The sequence below is a fragment of the Panthera onca genome, chromosome A1 (assembly GCF_046562875.1).
Source record: "Panthera onca isolate mPanOnc1 chromosome A1, mPanOnc1 haplotype 2, whole genome shotgun sequence".
NCBI classification, from domain to species: Eukaryota; Metazoa; Chordata; class Mammalia; order Carnivora; family Felidae; genus Panthera; species Panthera onca.
Window position 1 is genome coordinate 162,570,238 of NC_138339.1, and position 21,243 is coordinate 162,591,480.

The following is a 21,243-nucleotide window of genomic DNA, read 5'->3' on the forward strand; positions in this document are numbered from 1 at the left end:
AGGGAAGAGGGAGACACAGAAATTAAGTTGTTCTGCTGCCTACCAGCCACTCGTGTAGTTGTTTGCTCCTCTGCAACGACTAGCCCCTGGGCCCGTCTCAATGGACAGGACGGTGTCATAACAGGATATCAACCGTGGCTTCAGCAGACCGGGCTCGCCCCTCCCTCCTACCCCATCAGTTCCCATCTTTGTGATTAGCTTTAAAGACAGTGTGTGGGGGCGCCTGGGAGGCTCAGTTGCTCAAGCGTCTGACTCTTGATCTCAGCTCAGGTCGATTTCTCACGGTTTGTGGGTTTGAGCCCCGTGTCAGGCTCTGTGCTGACGGTGCGGGGTCTGCTTGGGATTCTCCCTCACTCTGCCTCTCCACTTTCTCTCTCTCTCTCAAAATAAATAAATAAACCCAAAAAACAATAAATCCAGTGTGCCCTAAAAAATTAGATGAAACAAAACAATTTGCCTAACATCTTTTCTTTTCTTTTTTCTTTTCTCTTCTTTTCTTTTCTTTTCTTTTCCTTTTCTTTTCTTTCTTTCTTTTTTTCCTAATTTATTCACTTATTAAGATCTAATTAGCTTTATGAAATGATTCAGCCAGCATCTCATCTAGCAAGTAGAAGGGACCTCCCGCCTAACAGCTTTTCACACATACAAAACGAAGTGTCCTATATTCTAAAACATTTTTTTAGTCTTTATTTATTTTTGAGAGAGACAGAGAATGAACGGGGGAAGGGCAGAGACAGAGGGAGACATGGAATGGGAAACAGGCTCCAGGCTCCGAGGTGTCAGCACAGAGCCCGACGCGGGGCTCGAACTCACAAACCGTGAGATCATGACCGGGGCCAAAGTCGGACGCTTATAACCGACTGAGCCCCCCAGTCGGCCCATGAAGTGTACTATATTCTAAATATTGGTAAGGATCACACCAGGATAATGTTGCAGGATTTTTCACCACAATACCCGGGGTTTGTTGTCTTGCCACTTGGAAGAAGGAAGAGGGGGACACAGAATGAGCATCGGGCAGAAGTTTATTAAAAGTGTAAGATCAGAAGGGAAGAGTAGTAGGAAAGCTCTCTTTGCCGAGAGGGGACATTGGAAAGTGAACGCCGAGAACTGTAGGGGAGGGTCCTTGTTTTATAAGGTTCTGGTCGGCCCTCCCCCTCCCCCATGCCTTCCCCCTCGGTCCTTCTCAGGCTCTACCCTTATTGGTTGGATCGCTCTAGATGCTGGGTAGTCCATTCCTGTTGGGCTCCTTTCCATTGTAGGAGGGGTGGTCTCTGGCCATAAGTATGTCTTTCATCAAATTCCCGAAGGAACCCTGAGGGGGAGTAGGTGGGGTCTGTTCCATTGTTAAGAGGAACCTTAAGCCTGAGGGGGTTTGCTGGGGTCACACACCCCCAGCATTGTTTCCAAATAAGTGTTTTTCTGCAAGAAGGGCTGGGTTGGGGGGGGGGGGGGCGGGACGGGTGGGGGACTGACAGTGTTCCATATTTAGATTTGGGGGTGGCTACAGGGGGATGCCCACTTTGTAAAAACGTGTCACCAAGTTGCACCCCCGAGGTATGGCATCTTATTGCATGCATGTTTTGAAATAAAACGTCCGTATTTCAAAAAAGAAGTTTAAACGTCCTGTTTCACATAGTGAGTCTAGATTTCTGTCTTAGCAACCGAGTGGAAAACTGTAAAGCAAGGAGGGAGCCGAAGCCCGTCCTGCGGCGCTGCTCAGGGGTTACAACCTCTCCTCCAGGGCGGGCAAGCCGGATTCCTAACCCAAACTACAAAAGGGTTTATTCGGTTCTTCTATCAGTGAGCTGATGCCCCCAGAGCAAACCAGGCTGGCAGGTCCCCTCTCTGCACAAGGACTGAGAAGTACAGCTGATTTCTGCAGGCGTCAGGTGGGCTGCACGTCACTTCATCGTGGACACTTGCTGGCTGCTGGATGGACTGTCCCCAACAGACGGCAAGTCCACACCCTCGAGGAGCTATTTACTAGCCCGATCCTGACTTTTTAAGACCAGGGCGTCTGGTTGGTTGGGCCCACACACTTAACCTTGCAAGCGCTGTCACAGGAAGTCCCAGGGTAACCTCATTTTTCCTAAAGTCAACTGGGGGCAGGATAGAAAAGAGGGAAGCGGGACCACCGGTGCATTGCACTGGAACACCCCCGCCCCCGCACCGTGTCACCTCACCTCCAACCCACGTCCTCATTGCTAAATACACTCCCTGAACCAGTCTCACTTTCTGCACAGTTTCACACTCGAGGAAGACAGGATTCACATTGCAATGCTGGTTTAAACTGTAAGTATAGTCTATGTGGCTGAATTCTGCACCTGCTGATAAATGATGCTAAGTCATCAAAGAAGAACAAGGCGGCCAGCTGTCGATCACAGTAGCTTGGTGTGCAAGCCTGTGGATCCGTAGCATGGCCTTCTTTAACCATATGCTCCAAGAAATACTCAGTGTAGATCTTTATATATATAGTATTGATGTGAACAAATCCTGTTTGAAATATGTAAAATATTCATAATTTCAAATACTTTTTTTAACATGTTTTTTTAATGTTTATTTTTGAGAGAGAGAGACAGAGACAGAGCACAAGCAGGGGAGGGGCAGAGGGAGAGGGAGACACAGAATCGGAAGCAGTCTCCGGGCTCTGAGCTGTCAGCACAGAGCCCGACGCGGAGCTCGAACTTGGGAACGGCGAGATGGTGACCTGAGCTGAAGTGTGACGCTCATCCCACTGAGCCACTCAGGCACTCCATTGCCTGAATTTTTAAAATGACATTTAGTTATATGGGGACAAACCAAAAGAGGGGTAGTGTCAGCCAAACCCAATAAAAAAGCCAGGCAGAAGGCACCGAAGATTTTTATTTGGTGACTCACGTTAGCAGCAACACTAGGAAAATGACTCACCTCCTCGATCAGGACTCTTGCTCTGCCTATACTGTTTAATTATACTTTTGTAAAACAAAACACGTTGCAAAATATATTTGACTTTAACCAAAAAGCCAAAATTGTGGAAATCAGAGTTCTAAAGAAAGTTTAATCTTGAACGCAAAATACAAATCCTTCTCTGTGTTGTCTTGAAAAGCACATTGTTAACAACACTTCAGTGTAGACTGGAGTGAATTACTGTAGCCCAGGGTCTATTCTTGCATTTACTGTTTAAGCTAGAGAAGGACATTGTTGAATGAAGTAAACTCTTTACACCAGTGACATTTTTAAAAAGACAAGCAAAACAAGGGAGACTGACGTTATAAAGATAGCTATGCCAGCATCCACAAACGTGATTCCCTATTAGACAAAAATGAGCATAGCGTCCCCAGCGTATCAGGATCCGTTTAACAAGCACATGGCACGTAACATCCTTCAGGATGCCAAGAACCTTAGTGAAGCCTCGACTTCTGTAAAGCTAATAACATGAGTGCTCTTTTGAAAGGCTGGGATACCAGCAGCAGTTTACAAAAAAGAACAGATCAAGAGAAAATACATTCCATTATTGTAAATGTACTCATTAACTTCTACCGGAGATTTTATTTTTACAGAATAATTATAGGTATTTTTTCGCTGAATGCTTATGTGCATGAGAATTGGAATGACCCTACAGGAAAAGTTTCTGAAGTAACTGAATAAGCTAGGAAAAATGCGTGGTAAGTGTTATCTGGTGTTCCATCAGGTGATACGGAATATTACAGACAAAAATTGCAAACTTGAAATAAACCAAAAACCTTTAAATAGTGCTTGTATTTTATTTTAAGTCCAACCGTATAATACATTTAAATGGAAGCTTTATTTAATTACTTTTTTAAGTGTTGAACGCAAGATTTCTGTAAGGTTTTTTTTTTTTTTCTTACTTCCTACAACGTTAACTGGAAGAGGTGGGGGGGGGAATATTTAACATAGAGGGGATGAATCCTGAGATTTCCCAAAATGTCTCAAGGTCCTGCGGCCGAGGGCACTTGTTCCCCGGCGCACAACGGAATGCCGTTTAGGAAGAAATAGGATTATCGCCCCTTGGAAACCTGTGTTTGCTACCAGCCAAGCCACGATGCCTAAGTTGCTCAACGCTTTTATAGTGAGAGGGCTACTTCTATCTTTCCTCAAATGGGTTCTATTTCTTGTAATTCACATGACACCCCTGGGCTGCGGCTGTCTGTTCAATTTCCTGTTTTGCTCTAGGTTCAGCAAATCAAAACAAATAGCTCACAGAAAAGAGTTCGGTAACTCCTGGTTTTCGTCCTCTGGTATTTCCAGTGAAGTGTTCTCTCCTTAGAGGCACAGAGAAAGGAAGGAATTCGCCATGAACAAGGTAGAAGTAGGTCACAGAAGTTTCAATGCTCCAAAAAACGTGCCATCTCCATCTTGCGATATTTTAGCGTCTTCCCGCGGTATTGCCAGTTGGAGTTCATCTCCTTCTTCCAGCTTTGCGATGCCTGGAAAACAGTGATTTACAGGGACTTTAAGTGGTTGCACGATGCGGGGGGGGGGGGGGGGGGGGGAGGGGGGAGGACGCGTATTAAATAAAACTAAGTCATGTTGGGAAAATGCTAACATCGGCATGCACACCTCAAATCACACCGGTAGACGTCTGAACCAGTTACACCATTCCACCAGCCGGAAAACAGAAACAGCTAAAGCAAATGAGCAGAAGGAATGACAACAGATATAACTGTGTTTACCACCTACTGTCGATAAAATGGAGACGCTGAACGGAAACCAATGTCTGGTGGTAAGAAAAAAAGTTAAGTAATCATAGCACGTCGTCTTGATGGGATAGTATATGGTTAAAAGTGGTTTTGCTTCCTTGTATTGACAAAGAAAACTATTTATAATAACATTAAGCAAAAACACAAAATAGAGATAGAAAAAAATGACACACACCGTGCAGTGTGGGTACGCTGCACGTACACACTTAAATGTGCACATAAAATGCACACATTGTTAAAAATAAAAAACAAAACACCATTCATTAGCAAAGCTTATATGCTAACATAGTTTTCTCTTCAGTCCAGACCATAGGATTAGGACTCATTTGCATTATTTTTTACAGCCTTCTATATTTCACATTTCCTTAAATGACCATATCTGACTTTATAACCAAAAGCACGAAAGTACTTAGCTTCTCAAAACTGATCGATAAATCTGTGTGTGCCTAGTTTACAGTGATGTGTCCTGTGATTCAGGAATACAAAACACAACTCGGGAACTACACTCAGTAAGCACAACGATGCGGACCCCAATACGGACCCCATATTAAAAGGAAAATAGGAGGGAAAAGGAAGGAGGAGAAAAAACAAAGAAACCAACAAACAAAATAATATCAAAACTGCTAATACTTTCAACCAATAATTTAAAAGGTAGTTGCGTTTTCATGAATATGCAGTGAAAATGTATTATAGGAACTATGTTACATATGTTAACATCCATCATCAAACCCAAAGCACCCAGATCTCCTCAGTGACAGTGGACAGTCAGTGTTTATTTACTGAATACTTAATGATGTGCCAGGCACCTTTCAAGACACACAAGAGCTGTGATCAGAATTACAAAAGATTCTGTCTCCAAGGATCTTGGGTGTTTGTTTGTTTGTTTGTTTGTTTTTGTAATGGACTAAGACAGACAACAAACAAAAGAACATAGTTTCAGGTACTGTGAAGGGTAATTGTACACTTTTCAGGATTAGCAAGGCATTTGATGACTACATTAAATAGTAGAAAGAAAAAAAATAGATTGGAATTTATTTGTTGAAGAAATCAGTTGTTATAAAGACTGAAGATAATCTAGTTATTTCGGAAAGGCTATTGATCACAGAGCATTAAGTAATGCTAACTCTCAAAGTCAGTGTGAACTATTTTCAAGTAGGTTCTGTTTAAAATTCTAATGCTGAGTTATTGGCTATTTCGAGTCTTCCAGATTATAGCTATCGGCTGTACCTTCTACAACAGACACACTCAGTTTGTTCATGAGATAGTGAGTAAGTGTGTAAAGAGGCGCCTGGTCTTCTGCTGGGCTTCTCACATGGACCACCTACATTTTTTCCAGGGTATTCTGTATGGAAGCGCTTCACGCACTCAGATACAAATCTGTGGTTTTTAATGGTTTTAAACCGATTTGCCCCAGAGCAGATTAAAATTGCAAACCTGAGGTGTCCTAGAGAACGGTTCTCATGGATGATACTACGCCACAGGCATTGAGACTCAGCTTTACGGCCCAGTTAACTACTCTTAAAAAGCGGGCAGCTAGGAAGTGTGGCCGAGACTGTGAACGCGGAGGGGCAGATGACCAGAAAGCCTCCACGAGCAGCTCGCGAAGCCGTAATTACTGCTGCATGTGACCAGCACAGACGGGGGGCGGCCTCGCCATTTCCAAGGATCCTGCAACAGCAGGACATTGGTCATCGCTGGGCACAGGGGAGCTTTTCTTTATGAAAATGAGGGAGTTTCAATTTAACACACTTCCTCGTCATCCCGTAACATCTATTTAAGGCAGTGGATCCAGAATGACAATCGTCTCCGTTTTTATGAACTATTTTCCTTCCTTCCCAATTGGTTTCTTGTGTACTTGTCGGCAGACAGCTTTGCGAGTTAGTGCTTCAAATAGCGTGGCCAGTCCCCGGGCCTGTGTTTCACGCTGTCTTTTCACGGGAACGGTCTGGAACTGAAGACATTCCTCGGGGTTCTCCATTGGATTTGTCAAAACCACCAGGGAGGAATCAATGTGTTTAAGGCAAATATGGGCTCCCCCCACCCGCCCAACACCAGCTTTGATGAATTCACCCCCACCACGAAATAAAGACTATGTAGGCAAATACAGCCCAAAGGCCTGACACGAACGAATCCCACCCTTCCTCTTTTCTCTCTGCGTCTTCAGGGCCCCTGGGCTGCAGCAGCCTTGCGCCTACATGTTCACATCCCAAAGCCATCTGTCTGCTGTCCCTTTCCACCAGAGGCCACCTGCATGAGGCTGAGAGAAAGCCACTGTGCAACTTGACCAGACCCTCAAACCGGCCAGGGCATTCTCTAGCAGCCCTTAAAAACAAAAAAGAAAAGAAAAAGAAAAAAGAAAAGCTTTGGGGGCTCCCACTCTGGGGTCACACCGGATGGTTTATGCCAAGTTCTGGAACTTAGAAACTCTGCAAGCTAGGACACCATGTGCTGCCTCCCTGTGTCTGGATTCCGCCTCCCTTCAACAGGGCGGATCCTGTGAAGGAGCACAGGTAAGGGACAGACAAGGTCGCCGGGCACGTGGTGACCGTTCTCGTTCTATTATCACTGCTGTCGTTATTATACAGTTTTACCTGCTGAAGAAAACGCAGTTTAGAATTGCTCTCAGTGTTGACAGCTCTGAGTTTGTGCCCTCTCTCAATGTATAGAAACGGGATAGAACTCTTAGTAACGATTTTTTCTGTTTCGATTAAAAGGAACCAGCTCATCACTCAAGAGGATAAAAAACGCACAGCATATCAAGGAGTGTCTTTCTGTCTATTTATACAGAACTGTTATTTACCAGCGGAATAACAGGAATTATTGGGTAGTGTTTCAGGCATATTTTGAATACATCGGAACAAATTCACCAGACTCAGTTCGTCCCCAAAGACATGGACTTTTTTCCTCTGTATTAGGTGTCCCATAGCAAAGGTGTTATCCGTGTATAAAACCTGAGGAATAAACCAAAGAACTCTGTCAGAAGCAAGCACAAAAAGGAGGCACTGGGCGGTGGCACAGGTGGGGCGTTGAACCTACCTGCCCGTATATAAAGAAGTAACCGGTTTCTTTCACCAGGATTTTATTTTCCTTTTCTTCCAGGGCCCTTCCTCTTTTAAAGCTGAGCAGCCACGGAACGAACGTGTAGGCTCCTACGATGGAGAGAGTAACTTGTGAGGAAAGCAGTTTTTCACCTCCGCTTAGTTGCTAAACCGAGTCTGAAACTTAGAACTGAATTTCATCTTCAAGGAAAAAAAAGAAAAAAAAAAAGAGGAAAAGAAGACAAATCAGGGCGCTCTGCTGGTTTTTCAGCTGTGCTTGCCACATTAACCCGGACAACCATTGGAGACAGGAACCTGAGGGCAAACACTTCATAAGAATGTTCTGCGTTTTCTTTTGTTCTTGTGTATTGCAGCAATTTTCATCACGGAGCCCGGTCTGCATGGCAGAGTTGGAGGCAAAAGAAAAAAAAAAACGGACCAAATGTCTCTGAATAACACTCTTACACAAGTTTTCTGGTTGTTCCTTGCTTCCCAGAGAGGAGGGGGCTAGCAGGGGGAGAATTTAGGGAAGGGCATCAGGGGAGAAGCCCCTTCCCCAGTGCACTGGGCAACAGAAGAGAGCTTCCAGAGAGTGTGGGAAGTTCCCAAGACATAGCCTTTCCTAGGACATGGTCAAGGAACTTGGCAATGTCCCTCTGTAATATCCAAGTAAAGTGGTTTGTGCTCAGCACATGAATTCTCCTCCGGGACCCCTCTGGCTTCCCTGGGGAGTGATAGGGGAGCTGTGGTGTGGAAGAACCCCAGGAAGGGTGCAGACAACAGCCAGCAGCTACAGAAAATGGGTCAGCAGGAGGGGACCCGATCTCTGTGCCAGAACATGGTGCTTCGGGACAGATACCCTTGAGGAGGGTATAAACGCTCCTCTCCTATGAATCCACAGTGTAAAGTCACTGGGTTTCTCACCGTCATGTAAAAATTGGAGTAAACGGCGAACCCTGAGGCCAGATTAAGAAATGTGGGGTTGGGGGGGAGGGTAGAAGTAAAATAGCATAAAATAATTGAAAAGAAGATGAGGGAAATGGTAACATACAGAGAGAATAATAAAATGAAACTGTGGTGGTCTAAAATAGTATAAAAAGTGTTCCCATATGATTGGTCATGTTGGACCACACGCGTCCCCAAGCTTCACCTCGGTCGTAGCAAAAAGGTAAACAATAATCAAATTCAGAGTCCATGGGACAATATGCCAGAAGCTCAAGAAAAAAACAACTTGTCCTAGAGTGAGTTTAAAGAAAATGTTCCCTGGGGATTTCTGAAAGGGGCTGCACGGTAGGACACAGCAGCTGGTAACGCTTTCACATTCGTAAACACAACTGCTGAGTGCATGCACCCACTTCAGCGAGCTCCCCGAAGGCCAACCCGTCACATCTGAACTTTTTCCAAATGGGATTCTTGAGGGAAAAATTTAAAACGAAAACTACGCATTTTCTGAATGTTTGGAGGAGGAAAGGACCCGAGGTGATCACACAAAGCAAACTACCCCTTGAACCTGAGTTCAGTTCCCTAAGGCAGCTCTCCCAGTTGACATGCCCACAGGTGCAGGGTGGGCGCTGGGAGGGAGAGCCAGAGAGGAGAGACAGGTGCCCTTGTCCCTCCTCTCGTGTATTCCCAGGACCTGCCTCAGTCCCCCAGGGGAGCCAATGCCCCCACAGTATCCGGCAGGCCCCTCACCACCTCGCTTTGCTGTTCCCAAGGTCTGTGAGAAAGCTTTACTTCAGTAAAACCCACCAGTGCCACTCTGGATGGTGACAGTCCCTGGACAAAAGATCTCCCCAGTTACAAGTCACAGAGACAAACTCATCGTCCCGTTTTGATACTGCATCATTTCAGTGACGAGATGACAATAAGGTAGTTTCACATTTGTTTAAATGAGATCATGTACCCGAGGCACTTTCAAAGACAGCTGAAAATACGAGGAAGAATTAATCATCCTTACTGTTCTTACTGTAAGGCGGCTGCTCTCGTGGGTTCCGAGGGTACCTACTTGATGCTCTGACCAAAGAAAGGCGTCTTTTCCCTTCAAAACAGTACACATCTCGGATCCCGACTTCTCTGGGTTCAGACACTGTTTATGTTTGGTTCTCTGCTGTTTGCCCAGGGCCTGACACCATGCCTGGCCTCCAGCAGACATGCAGCAAATATTTACTGAATTAACTAATTCAACTTTAAACATAAGCTAATTCAAAATGGCAGGGCGTTCTCTGCAACTACCCGCAAGCATCCGATTGTTTTTTAAAAGCATTCTGTTATTTATGTATTTGTTTATTTACTTTAAAAGCATTTTGTGAGCTAGTTACTGAAACCGTGTGAAATGCGACATCACTCGTGAACTAAAGTAACACACAGAGTTCTAAAACTGGCTAGAGATGCTTACTTACTAAACATTTTTTTTTCAATGTCGTAGGTTGATTTCCTATTTCTTTACACCATACTTATATCTATAAAATCAGTGAGGTGCTTTTTACCCAATTCCGCCGCTATATTGTCAGCAAAGAAAGAAAACAAATAGTTACTAGGTATATATTCTTACGTCCTCTCGGCATTTTCTTTTGGCATTTCATCCTATCTTGCTGGGAATGTTCTCATTAAAGAGAGTCAGTGCATGGTTACCTGTTTTAATGTACTGTCTGCATTTGTCCCCCACTGCACACACACACAGCACACACACCCACATACACGCACACAAGCGCACACGAATTATACTCCCTAAGGCCAAATGCCAAGAATACAGCCCAGCACAGTATATGCACTCAGTGAATACGTGCTACTGAATGAGTGTCGAATCCTTTAAGCAAACAGACGAAACAGTAAATTAAAAGTAATTATAAACTTAAGCATAAATATTATAACATGTTTCTACATCTTAAAACGTGCTTAGATTTTTCACACGCAAATTAGACTACAGAGAAATGCTAATGAAAAAAATACACATAAAGTGCCTATTCTGTAGGATGCTTTTCTTTTTTTTTTTTTCATTTTTTTTAAACATTTATTTATTTTTGAGAGACTGAGAGAGACAAAGCACAAGTGGGGGGGGGGGGCGGGCAGAGAGTGAGGGAGACACAGAATCCAAGGTAGGCTCCAAGCTCGGAGCTGTCGGCACAGAGCCCGGACGCAGGGCTCGAACCCATGAACCACGAGATCATGACCTGAGCCGAAGTCAGATGCTTAACCGACTGAGCCACCCAGGTGCCCCTATAGGATGCTTTTATAAACCAGAATGCATTACTACTTATAGTCAGTATTTGAAAATTCGGAAGTACACTCCAAGAGTATTACTGCTTATTTTATCTTTGCTAGTCCACAGCTAAAATACAGATGTGCTGTGGTGTATAAAAGGGCTGAACTTCCCACTTCCACTCAGCTGTACATACTTGATGTACTGATCTGTTTTTGAAAACTTAAGAAAATTAATGTGTGCAACGACCTGCGAAATTCAATAAAAAGTATGCCAGTATTAGTTTGAGAAAATAATTTACGCGTGCACTTGAAAGTGTTCGCTCTTAAAAGAGTAGATCTTTCCTGTTCTGACATATAACAAATACATAAATTTTAGGTTGGCAACATTTTATAGAAGAATCAGACTTATTTCATTAATATTTGGTTTTTATTCTATTTTCTGAATTGGACGTTTCCTTGCAAACATTCGTACCCCCAGTGTTACCTCCTTCAACAGCTGAAAATAGATGCTCAGACGGCAGCTGTCGATCAGAGCTGCTACATTGGTGACGTCTCTTGATTTTTAAATGTTATTATCGTACAGCTCCTGGAAGTAGTTTTAAGGGATAAAATATTGATAACACATTTTTAAAAAGAGAAAGTAAACCAGTTCAAGACATCGTGATTTTTTTGTATAAAGCAAGTATAGTGTGGCCTGGAAATCCATAGTTATCGTAGGCTTGATTCCATAGCTGAGGTGGAGCAAGGGAAATCAGGAGAAAACAAATGCAGCCGGGCAGGGCCGAGGGGCAGAGCTGTATGGAGGACAACTGGAGGGCCCTGGAGGGCTGTGAGCAGTGGAGAGAAATGATTATTCCATCTTTTAGAAATATCACGTTGCGGCTTCCAGGCAAGAAAAGGTACAAAAATGGGGGCAAAGAACCAGCCAAGGTGGGAGATGATGGCCGTCTGTACCAGGATGGTGAGATGAGAATGAGTGAAATGGATTAATGCAGGTTGGATTCATGGGGAATAACTCGTAGGGTTTTGAGATTAACGTAAGGTGGTAGCAGGAACAGTCAAGAATGACACCCAGCAATCTGGGTTAGAGAAGGGAGGACACAGCCATCACACTAAATGACAGAGGAACACTGCAGGAAGGGATCTGGGGACAAGTTCTACAGTGAGGCTGAGGTGCCACCAAGTTGTAAAGGAAGAGATGTGTACAGGCTTGGAGCTTGGTGGCTCGGGCTAAAGATCTACATCCAAACCATCAGCATGTGGCTGGTATATGACAACGCAACACGGTATTTAAGAACACCACAGAAACAAGGTGAAAACAAAAGAGAACAGGACTACATCAGAGGTCTTGAAAGACACCAATATGGAGGAGATACATTTAGGAGTAATTTGCAAAGAGATTTAAAAGGAGACGCCGAAAAGAGAATGGTTAGAGAAACAAACTTCAGGAATCCTGTGTTTCTAGAAGAAACAGTCATCAAGTGTTAAGTTCTCCTGGGAGATTAAAAGTAAATCTCATCCTCGCCTCTACGAAATAATTACGAAACAATTATGTAGCAAAGCAGAAATAAACAAGGGACTTCTGCCATCGACATGATTGAGGAAAATACATCTGCCCTTTCTTTACCTCTGTTAAGTCATGTGAAAGAAATGGACGGAAAGAAATGGCACGTTTTCCAGAGTAACTTGAAAGGGTAACAAAGTCACTGAGCTCACACCTGGGCTGGGTGTGGAAGGGGAGAGAGGAGGCAGAGAAAATAGCAACAGGTCCCGGCAATGGCCAACTTCACAAAGAGCCAGCAAAAGTCAACTCCCTAAAGGTGAAGAAGCCCTCACATGCACACAGAAATCTAGAATCTTACCATCCTGGAAATTTCAGTGCGGGTTAAAAGAACTTGGAAGACGAGGAGGAAAAATCCTCATTTAAATGAAAATAAAAAGTTTCAGAATGGAAAGTTGGTTTTACCCAAAAGAAGATGGAAATAACGAGTTTAGAATTTGAGAAAAGAATGTACAGCTATAGAATATGTAAGACAGGTAAAGAATTACCATCCTACACAGAACTGGAACCCTGAAAAAACCAGCAACAACAAAAGTCAAGCAAAACAACCACAGACTGAGAAACCACATCCTGGGCCCAGAAAGGTTGATTCCAAAATTCACCAGTTCCATGTGGCTGCTATAACAAATTACCACAAACTCAGTGGCTTAAAGCAACACACATGTATTATGTCACAGTGCAAAACATGAGAAGTCTCGCTGGGCAAAACTCAAGGTGTTGGCAAGATGGTGTTGGCAAGATAGTGCTTCTTCTGGAAGTTGGAAAACCCATCCATTGCCTCTCCTAGCTCCTCTAGTCCATCTACTTCCCTTGCCTTGTGGCCTCTTCTATTTTCCCAGGCAGCAACCACATCATTCCGAGCTTCGCTTTCATCACCGCATCTCCTTCTTGGACTCTGACCCTACCAGCTTCCTCTGTGAGGACCCTTGTGATTACACTGGGCTCGCCAGGGTAGTTTCCTCACATTTCTTATCTCAGTCACATCTGCAAAGTCTCCTTTGCCACATGAAGTAAAATGCTCACAAAAGTTTCAGGGATCAGGCTGTAGACGCCTTTGAGGGCTGTTATTCTACCTATCATAATAGCCAAACCTGACATATACAGCCAAATAAGTTTTGCCTTTTTAAGGTAAATAAATAACTCTTTGTACAGTCAGGCAAGAAAGTCAAGCCACTTATGAGATGAAAAATTTCTCTTACCTTAGTTTTCTTTAATGTGCATCTAATGCCCAAAGACAGTGGAGAAATTCCTACAACTCAAGAGAAGAAATGGGAATTTTGTATCTAGACAGCTGTCCCTAATGTATAAATGTTTAAATGTTTATTTTTGAGAGAAAGAGAGATAGTGAGCAGAGGAGGGGCAGAGAGAGGGGGACAGAGAGTCCCAAGCAGGCTCAGCACTGACAGCAGTGAGCCTGATGCAGGGCTCGAACTCATGAACCATGAGACCGTGACCTGAGCTGAAGTCGTACGCTCACATCTACTGAGCCACCCAGGCACCCCCAAAGATACAGTTTTATCAGTGCAAAAACTTTGTGAGCATTCTTTTCATGAACCCATTTTGGGTAAACTACTCAAGAATGAAATTCCAGAAAGTAAGAGATGAATGAGGAAAGCACAGTACAAGCAAGCACCTGCAGTGGGTATCGAATATATTTATCTGTAAAATCCCAAACAAATGAAAGCTTGTAAAGAGAATGACGGCTTGACAGAAAAGAATGGAATCGGGGCGCCTGGGTGGCTCAGTCGGTTAAGCATCCAACTTTGGCTCCGGTCATGATCTCACGCTTCATGGATTCAAGCCCCGCGTCGGGCTCTGTGCTGACAGCTCGGAGCCTGGAGCCTGCTTCAGATCCTGTGTCTCCCTCTCTTTTTCCCTCCCCTGCTCACGCTCTGTCTCTCTCTGTCTCTCAAAAATGAATAAACGTTTAAATAAATAAATAAATAAATAAATAAATAAATAGATAAACAAATGTTCCGAATGATGGATTATGTCAGCAAGATGGCAGTGTAGGGAGCCTTACACATCATCCCTGCACAGAAACATTGATTTAACAATAATATTGGTGCTGAGATACCTTGAAAAGAAATTCAGAATCCAGCTAAGAAGTAGAAGCTAAGTAGTAGAGCACAAACTGAGAAGCAGTCACATTTTTATAGGTAAGAGGAGCAGTTTCAATTTATTCACCTTAGTCCCTCCCCCAAATAGGCGTAGCTCAGCACCAAGAAGGCTGCCTCAGCCTGTGAGTCCTCCATGGGGGGTGAGATTGAAGGGTGCACCTGTGCCCTATGGCCTCTCAGAGTGCCTTCTAGGGAGCTGGTTTCCATCATCTCACCCTGTACTTAGTGTGGAATAACCAAAAGAGCTTGGTGCTTGATACAGTTAGAAACAAAGAAAAGGACAGGACAGTCTCTTATACCCAGCATTTTGTTTTGTTTTGTTTTGTTTTGTATGACTGAGGAGAAGCAGAGAACAGATTCTTTTCCTCCAGGAAGGAAAGGAGGAAGCAAAGGGGACCTTGCTCCTGTCTGGCCTTAGAGTGGCTGATATCAAGCACTGCTGACCAATGAAAGTGTCTTCCAGGGAAAGTCAGTCCATGGGGAGTAGGAGAGGTAGTGCTTCTTCAAATGCAGAGGTAACAAAGCAACTCTACAAGGAACATGAAGAACCAAGAAAACCCAACATAAATAAAGGGATAAAACAAATCTTCATAAACCTGAAAGAATTGGCTATCGTGAATTATAAATCACTTTCAACTCTAGTATAAAAGTTAAAAGATGAAAGTATTAAAAGAATTATAACTATAGTAATTGGTTAATAGATACACAATAGATACACAACAGGCATATATCAGTAACAAAGTGTGGGGGAGGGAGAAGTAAAAGTGTAGTTTTTGTAGGAAATTGAAGTTAAGTCGCTATCAGCTTAAAATAGACTACTGTAGGGGCGCCTGGGTGGCTCAGTCGGTTAAGCGTCCGACTTCGGCTCAGGTCATGATCTCATGGTCCGTGAGTTCGAGCCCCACGTCGGGCTCTGTGCTGATGGCTCAGAGCCTGGAGCCTGTTTCAGATTCTGTGTCTCCCTCTCTCTCTGACCCTCCCCCGTCATGCTCTGTCTCTCTCTGTCTCAAAAATAAATAAACATTAAAAAAAATTAAAAAAAAAAATAGACTACTGTAACTAAGCTGTTTTATGTAAGCCTCATGGTAAACACAAATAAAAAACTTGCAGTAGACACTCAAAATACAAAGAGAAAGGAATCGAAGCTACCAGTACACAAAATAAGCAGCAAAGAAAGACAGCAAGAGAGTAAGAAAGGGACAAAGGAGCTACGAAACAGCCAGAAAACAATTAACAAAAGGAAAATAATAAGTCCTCACTATCAATAATTACTTTAAATGTAAATGGATTAAATTCCCCAATCAAAAGGCATTGAGTGGCTGAATGATTTGAAAGAAAAACAAAATCCAACCATACGCTGTCTACAAGAAAGTCACTCAGCTTTAACGACACACATAGTGAAGGGCAGGATAACAATATTTCCTCCAACGGTAAACAAAAGAGACAAGAAGTGGCTACTCTTATATTAGACAAAATAGACTTCAACAAGTCAAAACATGTCACAAGGGATGAACAAGGTCATTACATGATGACAAGTGAATTGATTCATCAAGAGGATAAAACAACAACTATGTATATACATACACACACACACACACACACACACACACACACACACACACATACACTCAACATTGGAGCCCCTAAACGTATAAAACAAATGTTAACAGATTTGGAGAGACAAATAGATAGCAATACAATAACAGTAGGAAAATTCAATACCCTACATTCAATAAAGGATAGGTCATCCAAAAGAAAATAACAAGGAAATAGTGTGCTTGAACAACACCACAGAGCAGTTGCACTTAGCAGATATGCACAGAATGTTTCATTCTACAGTAGCAGAATATGCACTCTTCTTAGATGCACAAAGAAAATTCTTAAAGATAAATAAAATGTGAGGGCACAAAACAAATTTGAATAGATTTAAGAAGACTGAAATCATACCTAACATCTTTTCCAACCACAATGGAATGAAACTAGAAATCAGTAACAGGAGAAAAATTGGAAAATTCACAAATATGTGGAAATTAAACAATACATTCCTGAACACCTAATGGGTCAAAGATAAATCAGAAGGTAGGGGCACTTGGGTGGCTCAGTCGGTTGAGTGTCCAACTTTGGCTCAGGTTATGATCTCATGGTCATGGGTTCAAGCTTTGCGTCAGGCTCTGTGCTGACAGCTCAGAGACTGGAGCCTGCTTCAGGTTCTGTGTGTGTCTCTCTCTCTGCCCCTCCCCTGTTCATGCCTTGTTTTTCTCTCAAAAATAGATAAATATTTAAAAATATATATATTTAGAAGGTAAATTAAAAAATATCCTGAACGAAAGGAAAATGGAAACACAACATACAAAAACGTATGGGATGCAGGAAAGCAATGGTGCTTAAGTGCCCATGCCCACTAGCAAATACATGTTGTTCAAGGCTTGCTGGTCTCATAAGGCTGACCCATGGGTCCAAAGAGCGAAGCACCTACACAAGCACCCTTCAGTCAGTGGAGATCATGCATACTACTCTGTGCAAGTCATGTTCACGATCAAGTAGCAGCCTCATCTTTTAGAGTGATTCACGGCATTTTTGTTTGGGCCAAATGTGTGAAACAAACCTTTTCTAAGTCATATGTTAAAGATTTTATCTTTGGTCCTAAGGTCTTCTTCTGACCTTAGTTTAATCCTTAGTAAACAGTCTGCTGCCTATTAAAGGTTGCAACCGTATGACTTTGGAAAATGCAGAGCAATAAATAATGGAATCTCAAATAGTTCAGTATCTGCGTTACATTCAGGATAATTAAAGTCACAAAGAAAAACACAGATGGAAGATAGCACTCTTGGCAATCATTACAAAGGCCAATCCAAATTCATTCTCTGGGCTTCTTCTTGTTTCCCCATTCCTGACCCCCAGCTTAACCCTCTGACACTCATGAACTCCCTGTTCTGGTTCACCGCCCAGACATTCCCCAGCCCCTCGCCTGCTTTATTTCTCTCCATCGCACTTAATTTTTTCATTCTACATTTTACTTGTTCATTTGCTTTTTCTTTTTTCCTGTTTTCCCGTCATCAAAAGGTAAATTCCGTGAAAGCGAGGAACATATGTATCTTATTCATCGCTAAGCCCCACTGCCCACACAGTAACTGGACGTTGCATGTTCTTAACCAATATACGTAAAATAGAAAGCAATCATCTCACATTGGATTGTCATAAAAGTGTTATGTTTATTTGCACATACGATATATTTATTAATAAATTAATGAATATAAAATATTTATGACCTGTTCAGTTCTATCTTCATCCTGTTAAGATCTCTAAAACCTAACAAATAGGAGAATTAATACTTGTGAAGAAGATCTCAAGTCATTAGAGAAGCCAAAATGATTTCTAAAAAAAAAAATTGAGTTTGGCTTAGTACTGATTTTGGCTTAGTACTAATTATTTTAAATCTCTAAGTGTTAGTGTCTCTAAGATAAGTCGGCTTGTTGGATTATTACATTCACCTAAATATTTATTACCCAATCATTTTGATAACGGTTAAGTTTCTTACTTTACACCTGATTCTAAGAAGTTGAGGAAAACAGCTGATTCGTGATGAAGTTTGAACAGAATCTTAGAGGTGTGAGTAGAAAAGTTACGGGGGGGCCATCTCATTACCTTTTCGTATAGTAGGTGTGTCGCTGTCTGCGATCAGTTGCAAGCAGTCTTGAATGACTGAAAAGCAAAAATATATCCTTTTAGTTACTTGAATAGGAACAGTAAGGGAAGGAAGAAAAGTGCCTGAGTCCACAAAGCTATTTTTCCAGAAACACCGAGCCAATTCTACCTCCTACGGATCCTGCACATTGTTCTACAATTACTTTGTGAAATTTGCCCACAGATATTTATTATAAATTTTACTTAAAATAGAATATGTCCTTGAAGTTCATGGTTTAGAAAAACCCTACACACTGTTGAAAAAATGGTAAGTATATCATCTTTATTGTTCAACGTAACTTGCCCTCAAATATTATGCCTGGACAGAATGCGAGTTTATCATGTGTTTTTCAAGTCTATCATAGATATGAACCAAACTACCAGAATATTCCAAAGTCATGTTTTTTTTTTGTTTAAAAAAATCCCTAGCGCTAATTAATAAGTCAGTGGTCGTGCTAATAATATTAACATTACTGAAAATAAAAACAATTGCTAACATTTATTGAGCGGATATAAATACAGGCAACCTCACAAAAATCCTAAAAATTACATCCTGGAAACTAAGTCCTGCAAAGTGTAAACAACTTGTTCGGGGCCTGCAGCGGGAAGTGACAGGGCCAGAATTGAAACCATGCCCATTTCACTCTGGAGCCAAAGTCAGGCTTTTGGTAAAGTGTTTTGGACCCAAAAAAAAAAAAAAAAAGAAAGAGGGAACATCGTTAAAAATAAAATGGGAGATTTCCCTGAAACTGCATAATCAGTAAAACTTCTGGGAAGCATCAGTTCGCATCGCATCACTTATCACATGTACAATATTCCAGAAAATATTCAAGGAAAGAGAGAACTATTCTGTTAAATAAAGACAAATGCCTCCAGGTGAACGCGAAATAAGGACATTTTCCATGGGAACAGAAAACAAAGCAGTATATATCTCTGAAAATCATAAAACAGAAATTTAAGCATGCCTCTTTGAAATTAAGAAAATATTAGTTTAGAGTTTTTATTATCCAGTAAGTATTTTATTCCGAGTTGAAGTGGGATATTAAGAACATGCTTCTCTCTGTATACATTTTAAGAGCTTGACACAGTGAATTCTGCTTCAGTTGATTAACTGAAAACATTCTGATATTTACAACACGGAGTAACAGAGGTAATCATGATAAGTTCTTCCCAAGCTGTGCAAAGACACAGGCCTGCAAAGAATACAACGACTATTCACATAAGAAAATCTGTTATCAAGTTTCCCTTGGTATTTCAAGGTGGAAATATCATGTGAACAACTGCAATTCTTTTATGACTCTGAAACTTTTCTACCACGTTTTCATGTAAACCTGATCATTTTGACAGAGGCAGAACATTCTGGACTATTCTGTGATTCTTTTATTGATCTGCAAAACAACGGGGGCCATGTCTATGCCATAGGGAAAATGTGACCCAGTGCTGTTACGCTGACAGACCTTCTGCCACGACAAATATGTCAAAGCATCAACAGTGGCAAGATGGTCATGAAGAAGGGCAGCTTGAGAGAAAGGATTTAACGAAACAGCCAAAGCAGTGAAAGTCTGAGGAGCGTGCACAGGATCTAGGGGAGCCCTGCTAAACCTATTTGAAACATATTCCTATCTCTCTAACAAACACTTCTTAAGGGCTTACTGCTCAGTTCTGTGACGGATGCAAGGGTCAATCAGAGCATGTGAAGCTTTAATCTTTCTTCCACACAGAAGAAGAGGCGGATGTTGACACTAGTCAAAGTCAAATTTCCAAACGTTCCATCTTTCCTTTGCGGCACATGTACGCGTACATAGAGATTAAATGAGATAATGCATGTGGAGTATTGCGTACTACTCCTGATACGCAATAATTGGGAAATCAAGCTTGGTTTTTACGGCAGTCGCCGTGTTAGCACTCTTGTTCTTGTTCTTTACTGAACCCAGTTAACTGGGCACATGATGGAAGCCCACGAGGAGAGCACAAAGATCCAATTAACCCAATAAAGAGAAAACCAGGTTACTCCCTGTTTCAACTGACCCTTTTCTTGACCATTTACCCAAAACTCCACAAGAGTTTGGAGAAAGACTGATGCCTTGAGGCTACCAAACTGATAAGAAAACATCTAAGTTTTAATCTCCGCAGCCCAACTCCAGTTGGCTACAACCTACACGTCAAGAAACAATGATCTATTCTATCATGTAGTAGCAGAAATCTAACTTTTAGAAGAAAACACACTACGGAGGGAAAAGTGTGTTTCAAGAAATACTCTTCAGAAAGGAAGATGGAATATTAAAAGAAAAGTTCAACAATAGTATTTGAATTATACTCACTGAAGCCAGTGCCATTCATTAATTTTCCTTACTCCAGAGAAAGTCACCGGGCTTCTGAAGGAGTTTTGTTGGAAATCAGCAGAGGACTTCCCATTCTGGCCTCCAGAGATGCTGCTTGAGTCCTATCAACCTTATCAGTGTTATTTACCTCTTCACTTTCAGCTCTTCCTTTTTAGAAAATTCCATATCCATTGTCATCTTCTCTCTCGTACAACAGTCCTTTAGGACTTTCCCATTCAACACAGATGTGACCTTAAACTACAGATTGTCACTCACAAAAAGTGGGTCAAAATAGCAACACTTTTTCATTTCTCCCAGTAGCAAAGATATCCAACCACAAGAGTTCTGAGAATGCACAGTCTTGTAAGAAACACAAGATTGGTATGATGTTCACCGACTGTGTTTAGTTTTTAAAAGTCTTCATACATCTTTCCCTCTACTACAACGGAAGGAAATTTGAAGAGTCTGAGAACAATTTATCTTTGTAACGAATCAAGGCAATAGCATACATTAAAACTTTCCTGTGTGTGATGGGGTCACACATATTTCTAAATGTATATATTATATATTATAATGATGTGTGAAAAAAAGGAAAATTGATCTTGTTAAGTACAAATT

At 42.1% G+C, this 21,243-nt stretch overlaps 1 protein-coding gene across 1 annotated transcript in view; it reads right to left on the reverse strand.

Moving 5' to 3' along the window:
• Positions 1-2,579: 2,579 nt before the first annotated feature.
• TNFSF13B (TNF superfamily member 13b) overlaps positions 2,580-21,243 on the reverse strand; it is a 31,227-nt gene continuing 12,563 nt past the window's right edge. Inside the window, 4 exon segments of the mRNA XM_060636711.3 lie at positions 2,580-4,427; positions 7,501-7,651; positions 7,737-7,849; positions 18,266-18,322. Coding sequence (XP_060492694.1) covers positions 4,315-4,427; positions 7,501-7,651; positions 7,737-7,849; positions 18,266-18,322 — 434 coding nt within the window. The 3' untranslated portion in view covers positions 2,580-4,314.